The 14990-nt window shown below is 37.6% G+C and overlaps 1 protein-coding gene across 1 annotated transcript; it reads right to left on the bottom strand.

Moving 5' to 3' along the window:
- Nucleotides 1–12977: 12977 nt before the first annotated feature.
- LOC104435344 (enoyl-[acyl-carrier-protein] reductase, mitochondrial-like) lies at nt 12978–14102 on the bottom strand (the record flags this gene model as incomplete). Its single annotated transcript, XM_039306041.1, has 5 exons — nt 12978–13103; nt 13235–13353; nt 13612–13690; nt 13766–13842; nt 13953–14102. Coding segments are annotated over 5 exons (519 nt in total), but the record flags the coding sequence as incomplete, so codon positions are not given.
- Between the last annotated feature and the right edge of the window lie 888 nt (nt 14103–14990).

Raw genomic sequence — 14990 nt, 5'->3', positions numbered from 1 at the left:
TTTCGGCAAGCTCGCTGGACTGGTTGTTGGTGACCGGTGGCGGTGGGCGGCGAATGGCAGCAGATGGCAACCGTGGCGGTGGCGATAGATGAAGAAGAAGGAAAGGGAAGAAGAAGAGAAAATATGGGCTTGATTCTTAGATTTGTTCTCGGGAACAAGAATTAACTTTTTTTTTATTCTTGATTTTGTTCCAAATCTACTTCCAAAAATAAAAAATAAAAATTTGTTCCCTATAACAAAATTTTTACCAAACATGATTCTGTTCCAAAATTACTCCAGGAACAAAAGAATAGAATTTGGCACTATTTAGCCGGTTACCATACAGACCCGTACTTGTCCATTCCAAAGGAGATTCGTGGTTTTATTGACAAAGTGTCGTTTGTGCCCTTAGGACCACGACAATTGTAGAAAAGGACTACTATGCCGATGATGACTCATCTTGGAGTATCCCACTGTGAAATCATGTTGTTGTTGGATGATGCCAAATTCAGGATAAATGAAGGGGGGAAGTAATAGTAGCTCGGGCAATTTTGTAGATAATTAGAATGCGAATAATAATAATTCTGAGCAAAAATTGAATTCTAGAATAATAATAGATTTTTATATTTCTATTTTTGAATGAGTTTTTGAGCAAAAATACGTGTTTGATAACAACGCAAAATTTTTATTCTCGGAATAGAATTTCATTTGATAATGACACAATATTTCTCTATCTTGAGTGGTGACTGCAGATGGGAGTAGCGATGGTGAGCGGCAAACAGTGAGTGGCTAATCGAGTAGTAAAGAGGATGAGCGATAAGAATATTTTTTATTTCTTATTTTTATTCCATAAATGGAAAACTAAAAAAAATTTACTTTTCATTTCTATTCCAAACCTATTTTTGAACTAAAAATTTGTTCAGATGAAATTGTGTCATCAAACAGATTTTTGTTCTAGAAACAAGTATGAAATAGAAAAATAATTTTGAAACAAAAATAAAATAATTGTCATGTGCACCTTTATTTTCTTTGCAAGAAAACTCTCTGTAGTTTTCTGCAAGTGATGAGTTTACAAACATATTTTGAAACATCAATTCCCACTAGCAAAGAAGTAGTTCTTCAAAAAGAGGGCAGTACTTTATTAGAAAAGAAACACTTATTTGATCACATCGATCGAGAAGATTATATGACCAAAGTGTGAGAGCGAGATGATTGAAAATGGAATTTAATAGGATATAGTATAAATCGAAGGGTTGAAGGAGGTGCTTATGCGTACCTTATTAAGAAGAATTGAGCAAACCAGTGAGTGATGTTATTAGTATAATTCTCACACAACCAGAAAAGAAGTATGAATTTTCATTAGGTGGCCTCTTTTTATAATGGCTGTCTTCTATCCCCCATCAACTTGTCAATAATTTTTTTTCTTTTCTAAGTGAGGATTTACCTAAGAAGGGATGATTGAGAAACAAGAGAATTGGAAACATGATAACATGGGTAAGTACACTATCAGTGCCAAAAGTTGTGTATGGTGCTCACTTTGGTGCCAAAAGTTTCCATTGGATTACTTAAGTGCCAAATTGGAGAAAAAACGATCACTTTGGTGTCATCGACAAGAGATTCCAGCCAGATTATTACTCAGGCAGGAAGTGGCAAGAAGAATAATGTGCCAAAAAAAAAAAAAACGATCACTTCGGTCGCCATCGCTCGGCCACCGTCGCTCAGCCACTATCGTAGTTGTTCGACCAGGTGAGCGAGGAGAGGTTGAGATTATTACTCAAGCAAGAAGTGGCAAGAAGAATAATAGGCAAGGGTGGAGGAGAAGGAGGAAGAAAAAGGGGTTGAAGGTGCCGCTGTTGGTGCGCTGCTACAGATGCCATTGTTGGTGTGCTGTTGGTAGTGCTAGTGGTGCTGCTGGTGCCACTACTGTTGTTGTTCTTTGGGGAAGAAGACGACATGCCTTCTCTCTCTCTCTCTCTCTCTCTCTCTCTCTCTCTCTCTCTCTCTCTCTCTCTCTCTCTGGGGATTTAGGGTTCTAAGTTGGGGGAAAGATGCCAAACAGGGTTGTTTTGTTGTTTGAATGCTGACTGTACTGTCCGACAAGCCATGTCAGCTTCAAAAATTAATAAAAAAGTGCAACGTCGGATTTCCGACCAATTTGATTGGTGTTGGCACTAAAATGATCGTTTTTCAAATTTGTTGGCACTTAAGTGAACCAAAATAAAATTTTGATACCAAAGTGAGGGTTGTACACAATTTTTGACACTGATAGTGTACTTACCCCCATGATAATAACATAACAATTTATTATGCAACAAGTCTTTTTCCCATTCCCTATCCCCAAGTAAAAGTACTCAATGCAATAGTATGTTTTGGACCACAAAAATCAAATAACAAATAATTATAATTGTCATAGAATCTACTCCCTTAAAAATTTATAACTCACTACAAGCTATTATTTTCACAGTAATCCAACCTTTTTATTTTTATTTTATTTTTATTTTATTTTTATTTTTTATCCTGTCTCTAAAAACATCAAACCTCTACCCATATAATGCTTATATCCTTCATCACAATTTTGTCCTAAGATTGCCTTTTAACGATTTGACGTCCTATTATTGAGTTTTTGTTGAGGACTAATGGCGCTGGTGTGGCGCAATGTCAGCGCCACATCAGAAGAAGATTGAAAAGAGAAAGAAAAACAAAGAAAGCTATCCGAAGAAAAAATGAAAATTCGAACCAGAGGACAAAGAGAGATTACAGATGGTCGGGGTTGTTTAAATAAAGTCGCCGCCCGTTTCGGCTTTGCTGGCAAGGGCTGTCGGACTCCATGGGCCCTCAACGAGGGTCGGCCGACTCTCGCATGATTATCGTTACCCAATTGTAGACACCTTGCCCAGTTTTGGACGTGCCCAAATCAGATAACAGCCTCCACAGCTAGTCCCCGGCACCCCGCGTCTTCATCTTCCCTTCGTCCGGGCCTCTTTGCACTCTTTGAGCTCGACAGCGTGGCGGAGCTTGATCGTAAATCTGAGGTTGGGCTCAATGTGCGGCAAAGCTCATCCCCTAGATTTAAGTTTGAGCTCCTTGCCACGAGCGTAGCTTGACACGCAATGTTAAAATATTTCAATAATAAGTCATGTTTTCATCTAATATCTAAATCCAAGATTGACCTTGAAGCCGTGATGTCATCGAATTCGAGTGGCATGTCAGAGCTTGCCTGAGATGCTGCTTGAGCACGACACTACAGCAGAGTTCATGGTCCTTGAGCTCAACGGCCGTGGAGAATAGAGAACAAAGAAATAAGTTGTAGGGATATAGAAAACAAAGAACCAAGAGGGAGAGACGAGTATCATCGGGGTTGCCTTTGACCAAAGAGGGGGTGGGCGGGCGACGGAACGATAAGGGGGGCGGTAGGACGGCAAGGGCAGTGGAGGCGGGAGTTGTGGGGTGTGGCGTCTGAGGGCGCTGTATCGAATGTGATGCTACATGCCCTTGCAGTGGAGTTGTATCTACTCTTTCTAAAGAGAAATACTACGTTCTTCGCAAATTGAAAGCATGTTCGAGTTGTAAGAAACCGGTTTTTCTGTTCGACATCAGCACATATTGCTCTCCCCTGTCCTGTGCCAACTTTTTCATCTGCTTTGCTTCAACCATAGACAACAAGTGTCAAGGTATCCATGCAAGCGCTGGCTGACCCTCACTGATGGCCCGAAGAGGCTGACGGCTCTCGCCAGCGAAGTTGGAATGGTGGTGGAGCCCCTTCAACACCCCTGACCGTCAGCAATCTCTCTCTCCTCCGGTTCTAATTTTCTATTTTTTGTTTTGGTTGGTTTTTTTAGTTCTTCATTTTCATTTTAATCTTTTTTCTGATGCGTTGTTCACATGGCGCCACCTCGGTGCCACTTTTTTCTCGAAAAACATCGATAATATTACACCGGATCCATGCAAGGAAAAAAAAAAAAGAGGTATTAGCATCACCGGGAGCATAATTTGAGATTTCTATTATTGCGAGATTCTTGATAATCAAGCTCGCGTCGCTGACGTATGACCCATCGCATGCAAAAGATTCCTCCTATTCCTTTGGACTGCACGCGAAACTTCTCTCTTCCTACGAAGCAATCGTCGTCTCTGCTGCTTTCTGTTTCATGCGCTGTCTAGTGGGCCTGGAGCTGCCCTATCGGTCGAGGACAAGGAGCAAAATTGAGAATATTCGCTAACACCTTTCCGCGAGGTAGATGGACATCAATGACCTTGGCGCATGACGAAGCGGTGCTGAGGCTACGTGACGTCACCAGGGTTATTTTGGAGAACACGGGAAGAGGGCGGTGCCACTTTTGCTTGTTGCTCGGAAAAAGAAATATAAAGCACCGTTCCGCAAAGTAAGACGGGGCAAAAGTGGTTCGCATAATTTAAGATCCCTATCGATTCGAATAATTTAGATCCCTATCCCACTACAGAGAGATTAGAGACCATAGATTCCCCGTCTTTATAAATTAAAGTCTACACAAAATTAATTTACATCTAGAAAAATAAGAATGTCCCACAAAGAAAGATTCTCATATTACATAGCGAATTTTATAGAAAAGTGGACTTGCCTTTGGGTCAATGGAGTCGAAGCAGCAGTGATGGATGTTAAAGGCAAAAATTTCCCGGTTCCATCAGAAGATTCATGGTTCATGACAAATGGGATCCAAATTCTATCATAATCCCAAATAAGAGTTGATACCACGAAAATAACAAAGTAACACGCGTGACAATTACCTTCTTCTACATATCTTTCTTATTTCTCAACTTGGTATTGGAGTCTTCAATCCTGTAAAAACCGGAGTGCACCAGGTGCAAATAGTTAAATATAAGAATGTGGAAAAATGGAATGATGTATATTTTGATATATTACATCAGCCATTTATAGGCTTTGTAGAGACTATCAAAGGTGATATTTATCAATTAAGATATGTACAATCAAAGAATGATATTCTATAAAAAAAAATCTTAATTGATATAAATAATCAACAATAATATCATAGTTGTCCCTAACATAGGATAATATTCTATAGAAAATCTTAAGAATCTTAACGAATTGACAGTGGCTCTCTTATATCCTTGGCCGGTCGGCTCTAAAATAAGTTTTTGTGGAATTGATTTTGGATAGTAGAGTGAATTTTATTTTTCAGGTCACGTCTATAACCCCATTTTGCATGAAATTTTACTGTATGGTCTATAAATTTCATGTGGAAACTCAGTTTAACAATTGATCCCATGGGCTTAGATCTACCTGATTAATGATTGAGATGATATTCGATCACACATTTTGTAGAGCATATAATAATTTCTCATTTCAGGCCTGATTGTTTTTCTTGGCCTTTCACCAAAATCTTATTCCCTTAGACCGTATTAGTCAAACATGCGTATCATTTCAATGGGCCTAATTCCTGGCTCCTGAACATCACACATGAAGACGTGATCGAGCCTAGACAGTAGTTGAAGCTCGCCCCGTTCTTCCTGGACCTTCATTTCTAGTGGTCGCAGCGACTAGCCGAAGGAAGAAGCGAGTGAAAGGAAAAAAAATAAAAAAAGAAAGAAAGAGAAAAGGAAAAAAAGAAAGAAAAGAAAATATAAAAAGAAATATAGGAATAAAAATAAATAAAAATATTCAGATATTATTAAAAATTATCCACGTCGTGTCGAAAGTCTCTGTAAAACGCTTGGTGTTCATTTTAGTGCTAAGCGGCCAATTTTGATCGGACAAATTGAATTGATACAAATATAAAAGATTTAGTACTTAATTGATTTTAAAAAATATTTATAATTGAATTGGTACAATTGTAATAGATTTATGATTTTTTTAAATAATTCTTCCTATTTTGGCACGTGAATAAAATTTCCCAACTTTTTGACAAGATGCTTCAATCATTACACTACATCCTCAAAAAAGAATGGTGATGCATTTGTTAAAACGCTTACCTAACCCACCAAGCCAGGTCACTTTCCAGCAATTGGACTTCTAATTCTGCTCGTTCTCTATATTTAATTCTATGTTTAGACTCTTCAACTAATGGCACCCCTTTAGTTGGTTAGTAATGAAAATTATTATCTTTCGGCCAAAAAAAAAAAAACCCCACCTCGTGAGGGAGGGAGCATTGCGGGGCATATATAGCTCTACCTCCACCAGGCGAAAATTCTCACTTCGCGTAAGCATTGGCGCAACATCATTCACCGATTTGCTCAGTTCTTCTTGTGAGGGTATATGTGCAAGCAACTACTTCCACTCACATTATATCTCGCGGAATTCCGTGTTGAATCATCTCGATCTCGTGCTCGGAGCATATGATCAATTCATCATGATGAAAAGGTAAATTGGCTCTTGGATTGATGCTTCATAATATGTTTGTAGACTCACCGCTTGCATTGAACTACCTCCACAGAGTTTTCTTGATGGATAACAATAACTATCCACAAACTTATCCGAGTTTCCAGTACTTTCCTCCTCCATCGGCATGGATCGATCCGGATTCCATATCATCCGATGACAATAACACCCCAACATGGGTTATTGTTGGTTTAGTCATTGTTGCCGTCATGCTTTGTGGTTTCCTTTTCTACTGCATCCGACGGTGGGGGCCGAAGGGGGATAAGGGAGATCCGGGGCCGAAGGGGGATAAGGGGGATAAGGGGCCAAAGGGGGATAAGGGGGATCGGGGATCGGGGGCCGAAGGGGCCGAAGGGCGATAAGGGGGATAAGGGGGATCGGGGGCCGAAGGGGCCGAAGGGGGATAAGGGGGATAAGGGGAGGGATTGGGATGACCCGTATTATTGGGAATGAGGGCGGTAGTGGTGGCAAGGGTGGCGGAGGCGGCGGTGGCAGAGTGGGGGTGGCAATGGCTGTGGTGGGGCAATTAGCTGGCACGGATGGCCCATTTATTTGTGAGCAGTGCAAGCATGGAAGAGTACCTAGACAATAAATGAGACAGAAATTACAATAGTCTCTCTTATCTTATTGTATGCTTATGAATTTAGAAGCTTCTATTTATGTTTGTGTGTGAAACTTGAATGATGCACGGTGATAGATCGTCTACTCTACTATACAATGTTGGAGATTCGATGCGATGAATAACTTTTGTGTTGGAGGTTTTTCGAATTTCTTCTTATAATCATGAGCAGTTTTATGGTCATCGATAAATAAAATTTTGAATTATAACGAATCATAACTATTTGCATTTCTTCATAATTTCAATACAAAATGTCGTAAATCGACCAATCAATCCAACATACATAATAAAAGAGTTCCTGCTCTTGGTGGAGAACCGTTTGACAGATTTGCTCTATTATTGCCTCATATTCTGAAGAGAGTCATCGGAGCTAAGTCAGCTGGTGATACCGGCAAAATAGAACAAACTATTTGATTCGATTTTTTGGGTGGGCTTCGTACTCCAATATGTACGGGGGGAACTATTAATCCCTACTCGAACTGAAGTGCTGAGGAAGGACATATCCAAGAAGTGTTCCGTGAGTGAATGGAAGTGCGGTTGTGACATAATCTTGAAAGTCTGACGATCAATGGATGAGACGACATCAATTGTTTCTCATAGGATCCAGCTAGCATAACGATTCCTTAATTTATATCGGTGTTGTTGTGGCTACGGTTTTCCATTGCCAAAAGATGGAAATCGGAAGAGCAAAAGGGGCAGTGGGATGGGATCCTTATAGTTTATCTAAAGAAATAAAATCCAACTGATGATGCCTAATGAAACCCCACATTGCCTTTTTAGTAACTTCCATTGTTCATCGATGTAATTAGGCTTAGCCTCGTCGCCCTCTAAGGGACCATGCGCTAACTTGCAAGAAATCAAAACTAGTATCTTGTCTTTCCATGTACTATAAACTTCTTTATGACACAAAAAACAGGAAAGTAAAAAATAAAAAATTATCAAAAAATTATCAGGCTTAGACATTGCACTACTAGACAACCACACCACCAATCAAACACGAGGCTTGATAGAGTCGGAAGATAAAGCAATCGAATGGCATGATCAGGCTATGTAGAAGGTACAATATATGATTAGGAAAAATAGAAAGAAACATCCTACGTAACAAGTCAAATGAGTAGAATCGAGCTTTTAATAATGGAGTTGAATCGAGTTCAATTTCAAGCCCTATATACTATATTGAGTCGAGCTCAAGCACAGGGATTTGAAACCGAATTTTGTTCACATTCACGATTCAATGTCAAAGCGTTGATTTCAAGTCAGACTTTGCGTAGAAAAACTACTTCAAATCAATAAATAGCTCGATCGCATCTTTATAATTTTTTTGTTAAATGAAATACCTTATCTTATTGTCTTTAGGGCATTGACCCCACTAAAAATATATGATGGTTCCATCCCTGCATGCTGACAAATATGATGCGAGTTGTCTTCAAAATTTCACAAGCCTCCTCCGAAACATGAACATATCCAATCAAAGCACAACTCCTGAAAAATAAAACTGCAATCAATCTTGCAAGAAAGTTTGAAAAAAGGAATATTGGATCATCTCTTCTTATCGTGCCCCTGGACGAAACCGATTTGGACGAACCCCGCAGTAAACATCCATTTCTCAGATCATAATATAACACGAATTGAAGTGTTATCGACTAGGGCAGTTCTGGGAAAAGCAAGTAAAATGCTTTGGGCCGATGAGGACACGACTGGGGCAGAAATCATATTTTTCACGACGACGGAGACCATGAAATCATATGCTATTGGTCGATGAGACAAAAAAATCAAAGATGGCAGAAATCATACTTTTTCACGACGACGAAGACCATAAAATCAAATGCTATTGGTCGATGATACATAAAATCAAAGATGTGGCTGACGCAAGCTTTCGGGACTGAGTGCAGGGTAGTCAAAGGAAAGTGCGGAAAATTTCCCTTACTTGATGTATTTCCAAAATTATTGATACAAAGTTCGAGAGAACCGGCAACAATTCATCAAAAATTAACCTAATGTAGAATCAATTTCTTCCCAAGATTAAATGGACCAAAATGGACTCAACCCCTATAATAACAGGCAATATATTCCCGCAATATAATCTCGTAATGAATAAAAATAATGCCAAAATGATAAAAACAGACAAAAGCAAACACGACAAGTTTACGTGGAAAATTCAATGCGAAAAAAATTATGGACGATTCAAAAACTTTCACTAATCACAGAAAATAGTAAGATGCACAGAGGTTCTTCTTTAGTAATATATTAGAGATTCAATATCAACAATATAATGACATTTCGTCACCGTAAAAGCGGATTAATATATATGAAGTAAGAAACCCTAATTACAATTGGAGAAATTTGAGATCATTTATAAAAAGTGTTCAATGAACAAAACGAATTGACAAATGAAACTGATTGACTCACCTGTCTTGACTCATCTGTCTCGGTCTTATAACAACATATTGAAATTTGAGTCAACTCCTACGATATTTGGCCTTCGATTCTAGACCGGATGTCGCAGCCCATTTCCTGTCTCCTCCAAACGAGCAGCCCGCCTTTCTTTTCCTTTATTGTATTTTTGACTTTTTGACCTTTTTCTTTTATTTATTAACGTTAACCGGGCCCCACACAGGCAGACCTAGCCAACATTAATATCTAGAATAGTTGATAAAAGAAAAGCATGACCGTCAATTTGATTGCCGAATAACCTATCAATAACTTATCAATGCCGTTAGAAATTTACCAACTTTGAAATGAATTAAAGAATAACCAACTCTTTGGAAATTTTACAAGCATCATAAATAAATTGCAAACACTATAATAAGTCAATTTATAAACTTACCAACTTCTGCTCACTCTCCTTATCATTTTGATTTTTTCATTTGTTGATGATCTCTAAGTACCCCCTCCAAATGTCTCTTTTCCATGTGATGAAATGAAACTCATTTTGTGATCGACTTGAATCAGATGGTTGAAACAGGAGGGTTGTTTTTGGAGGCCTATAAGGACAAACTACGAGTAAAACGTAGGTTGTGATTGAGTGCTCGCAACAAGGAAAATCGAAACACATTGAGTGTTCTTGAGATCTATCTCTTTGCTGCTTCATTATAATCTATTTAGTTTTGATCCTAAAAGTTAGCAAGGGTGCCAAAATCATTTGTATACACACGGAAGAAGTGGTCGTGCTTAGAGAGAATGCAATTGTTTAGGTAAGAGACGAAATATGCAAATGATTATTTGTAAACACTTAGAAGTGTGGTTAAATAATTTTGGGGGAGAATATGTCTACCGTGTTGTGTGCACAAGGTGTGAGAACATCTATTGAAAGAGATCTAATAATTATTTAGTCTATAGTGAGATAGCCGTAGGAGGAATCGAGTCCGCGTGATACAAAGTTATTGGCAATTGCACTATTGGCTGAAGTAGTGAATTTCAATCTAATGGGGCTGCTAGAGCTAGAAGAGAAAGCATATCCTAATTGAAACTCTATAAATAACTTTTGTAATTTCTTTTTCCCTAAACTCTATAAGTTTCTTATTGCAAATTAACAGTTTAATTGCATATAAAAAACATTTTTAAATAAGGTGCTAGTTCTAGAAAGATAAATATTTTTATATGTATAAAAAAACACTTCACCCCTTCTTTTATGTATTTGGACCTAACAATATGGATTGCCATGTCAGAGGTGTCCAGTTTTGTAATACTACAATAATGTGACTTGCGAGTATTGTTAATAATTTAAAGGATTTTACTAAGGACAATGAAAAAAAAATCATTATTTTTGAAATTTTTTATGAGAACTTGACATGGAGTTCGAAGCTTTACACTATAATTTAGTTTTTAATATTAGAGTTGGATCGAGTCTGATGCAAGTATATATATTGTATTGAGTTGAGTGCGAGCACGAGGTTGAGAAAACCAAATTGTCATATTTCCGAGATAATTGCACAATCTTTCCTAAAATTATTATATCGAAATTTCAAACCTATCAAGGTATAAAATTTTTAACTGAAATAACGTAGTCTTAAACTTACAAGGGAAAATGCAATAAAACATTTTAGCTAAATCTCATTGAATTCATCTAACATGGCGTTTCAATTATTTTCGACTATTTAAGTGTAACGATGACAACACGACAGGATGAGATGATGCTGTTTTTCTTCTGATTTAAGCACCCAATAGAGAAATGTCAATAGGCTTATATTTGGAATTTAATGCTCTCCCTTGCGCCTTATTGTAGGCCAAGGCACGAAAGAATATAGTGGGATCCATCCTTTTCCCAAAGTAGATGCACTAGTGGAGGTACCGCTTGTCACTTCCATGTCATCAACGAGGCTATCTAATCATTCATTGTCTCGGTAAAAGATGATGATCACATGCTTCTGTTGGCCGGCAATAGTACACTGCTAAGCTGTCATCAAAATAGGATTGCATCTCCATAATTTTATCCGTTTGTTTGTTGATGCGATGGCTAAGAAAAATGGTCCGTCCATGTTGCTTCTTTTGGCTTTACATAATCTCCTCTATTCGAAAGGTGTTCTAACTTCCAATCTAGTTTTTGACTACGACGACCATAAAAACAGATGCCATTGGTCCATGAGAAAAACTAAGTGTTGGCTGATGAAAAGCTGTTTAGAATATAATTGCCTATCTAGAGCACAAAAATATTTTGCTTTACTTTTGGCTCGAATGATTAATTAATACAATCGAGAGTGAAGATGGAACTATAGCACATATGTAAAGGAGTGTATCTTTGATTAAGAGAATGATTTAAAATATATTTCATAAAAATAATTATTTATATTGCTTATAAAAATAAACAAACTAAAAATTTGTTTACCTTCCGAAAAATATCTAGACATAAATTATTATGAATAATAAAAATATTTCTTATTAAATAATTATTTCGAGTAATATAAACGATCACTTTTAGAAAAATATTTATTGAATTATTTATTTTTTGAGAAACAAAAAAGTTTAAATTACTAAATTGATTCAGAAATTCTTTTCTTAGGTTGGGGTCAGAGTGGAATTCCATGTTGAATTATGCTCACCGAATGAAGCCCATCTCTTAAAATAACAAATATGTTGTACGTGTAAGAAAGGGAATGCATCTCCAATCAACGTGTGAATAATGAAAAACTAGGGATAGAAATAGGATGAAGAACCACATAAGATCCCTAAACATTTTCCCGATTATTGTCCTCTATTTGATTTTACGGTTTGGGATTCCTTTCATGATTCCATGACCATTAACCAAACATTACATTAAGTGTTTTGAGGTGTCAGCGTGGATAATCTTCCAATTACTTATAATCTTCCATTTTGCTAGGCCCATCTCTTTGGCCTAGCAAAATCGTGCATGATAGGAAGCCAAAATTTGTTTTCTCTCTAAATTTTCGAAGGCTAAAAATGAATTTGAAAATCACTCATCCTGGTCCAACTCCTTTATCTTGAGAAAGGAATGTGGTCCTTGATTGTCTAGACGAAAGGTGCCTTTTCTTTCCATGGTATCCAAACAATTGTCAATTCTTTGGAAGCTGACACGATCTTTCCATTATGTGTTTTCCCTTTGCATCCCATTTGAATTAGGTTAGATCAAATGAAGAATTTATGGTTCTTCTTGCTCTTTTTCTCAATCCATGCCATGTTGATTGCATGATTTTTGGGAAGTATCCCAATGTTCCTTATTACATGTATATGCGAATCGTAATTGGCAAATCTAAAACCTTTCTGGACCCTTCCAATACCAAGCGGGCTGATGTTTGGATCTCCAAATTCAGCCATCATGTTTTGGTAGAGCATGAGATTAGTTTTAGATTAGAAGGCATGATGCAAAACAAATTCAGAATGGAAATTGCTGAAGATAAGCAGCAACGAAATTACCTCAACAGAAAAGATGCATAACTTATGAAAAGAGAATAATAATAATGGAAAAGATACATAGTTATCGTGCCCGGTTGATCCAGTGCCTCGACTTCATAACAGCTGATCGTCTGAAGGATATGATGCACAATTTTTTTTATCTTCTCACTGCCCTTAAATATTTAGTAGCCCTAGAACTTTAGGACTTGCTTAGGATGGCTTCCAAGTTTCCCCAATGATTTATCCAGTGCAATGTGGAAATCACTAAAAGGAACCAGCTCCGTCCTGAAGTTTTGGAGAAATTCGTATGCATGCACAGTCCAAGCACACTATCTTGAAGATAAATACTATTAGAGACACTATAAAGATATGGAGACCTAATTACAACAATTTGAGTGTGGTTACCGAATACATACTTGTATTTTAACTTCCCATCCTGCACTAGCTCGAGCAAGTGATCTATCATTCTTCTGCACCCTCTTAAATCATTTGAACTCATCCAATTATGCAGCCAAAATCCCCTCAAAGAAAGATCCTGCAAACCATAAGAACCATTGTCTCATTGATTTAAATACTCCTCTTAGTCTCGACTCCAGGGATAATTTTTTTCGCTCAAATTTGGTTGTGTCAAATACTGAAATTGAGATTTTGGGCCAAATTTAGACAAAAAAATAAAACTATAGGGCATTGACCAAGACCGAGACCGAAACGTAGACAAATCAAATTGTAAGGCTTGACTGAAATAACCTCCTAACCATAGGCAGGAAATTTAGTTCACCGCTTCTTAATTTACCTTGAAGATAAAAGATGGAGTTGACACTGTAATTGGTTTCTTAGACATCCCACCATATGTCACCATGGTTCCTCCCCGCCTAAGGACAAAACTAAATCAGCTCTCTTCAGAAAGATAAGGGAAGCACTAAACACAAATTTAACACTTGTCGCACCTCAAAAATTTCATCACCAAGGAAGCAGCATTGCCACCAACGCAGTTTAATCTAAGGGCAGGTTCTTTTAGATCACCCTAGTAGCAAGTCAATTAGATGTAAATAAAGAACTCAAGTGCCGATGGCCAAACATGGATGTGTTTCATGCATGAGAATATGGTAGAATGGATTAATGGATGGATGATACCAGTAGACTCTTGACATTCTTTATTTCTAATTGGCTCTCAGTGAACACTTCTTTAGCACCAAGTTTCTTCAACACCTCTTTTGCTTCATCAGAGCCAGCTCTGTCACAGGAAAAGGACGGCCATGAAAGCACAGTAAAATTCAAATTTAGTTATTGATATGCAGTGCTAACTGCTAAGTTGGAAAAGAAATTAAGAGTTCTACCAAATTTGTGCTCAAATGTCATAGCATGAACTAATAAGATGGCTGAGAGAGCCCTACTAAATTAATGCGTCAAGCACCACAAAGTGTTTTCTGACCTCTTTTTGTGTCTCATCACAGAATTAAAAGAAAAGGAGGAAAATTTCACTTCAAAAGAAGTTGCAAGGCTGAGAGAGGTCTTAGATATACTAAAAGGAAGTTTCCACCAGCAACCGAAAAAGATGGAATTACCAATGCCCAGCAGTATGATGATCTAAACATACCAGCAATCAACGTCTATAACACATGATGAATGCAAAAATAGTAGAAGAAGCATTGACAATAACAAGTCACTTCTGATAAGCAATGCAGAACGATCTATGTTCAATTCACACTACAGTTAACTGCCTTCACCTTCAATAGATTCAAAAAACAAGTCATTCTAGTCTTTCCAAATACATGTTACCTCATCACAAAACCTCATCTTTATATTGGGAGATTAAAGGATGCTAGTTGATGTACCTAAACAAACCTAAAGTACCTTCTTATTTTCTCTGATAAGTTCAACATAATCAGTTCCTCAAAATGCCTTCATAATAGAACCATTCTTGCACACCTATGCATGTACTAATGCTTAGTTAGCCACAAAAATTCATGCCCATTGTAGCACCTAGCCTAAGATTATAATTTCCTCAAATCAGTGATCACACTCAGTGTTACTTCAAGCTTAAAAGGGTCAGCTACAGTAACACAAGCTCAAAGTCCACTTCTCCTTGTTATTCGATGCGAGAGATCTCAATCAATCACACTAGCTTCCAAAAAACAAACCTGAGATACCAGAATGCTAAATATTTTGGCA

The sequence above is a fragment of the Eucalyptus grandis genome, chromosome 2 (genome assembly GCF_016545825.1).
Source record: "Eucalyptus grandis isolate ANBG69807.140 chromosome 2, ASM1654582v1, whole genome shotgun sequence".
In the NCBI taxonomy this organism is placed as follows: domain Eukaryota; kingdom Viridiplantae; phylum Streptophyta; class Magnoliopsida; order Myrtales; family Myrtaceae; genus Eucalyptus; species Eucalyptus grandis.
Note: the sequence above shows the minus strand (reverse complement) of the source record. Positions and strands in the feature narration are given on the sequence as shown.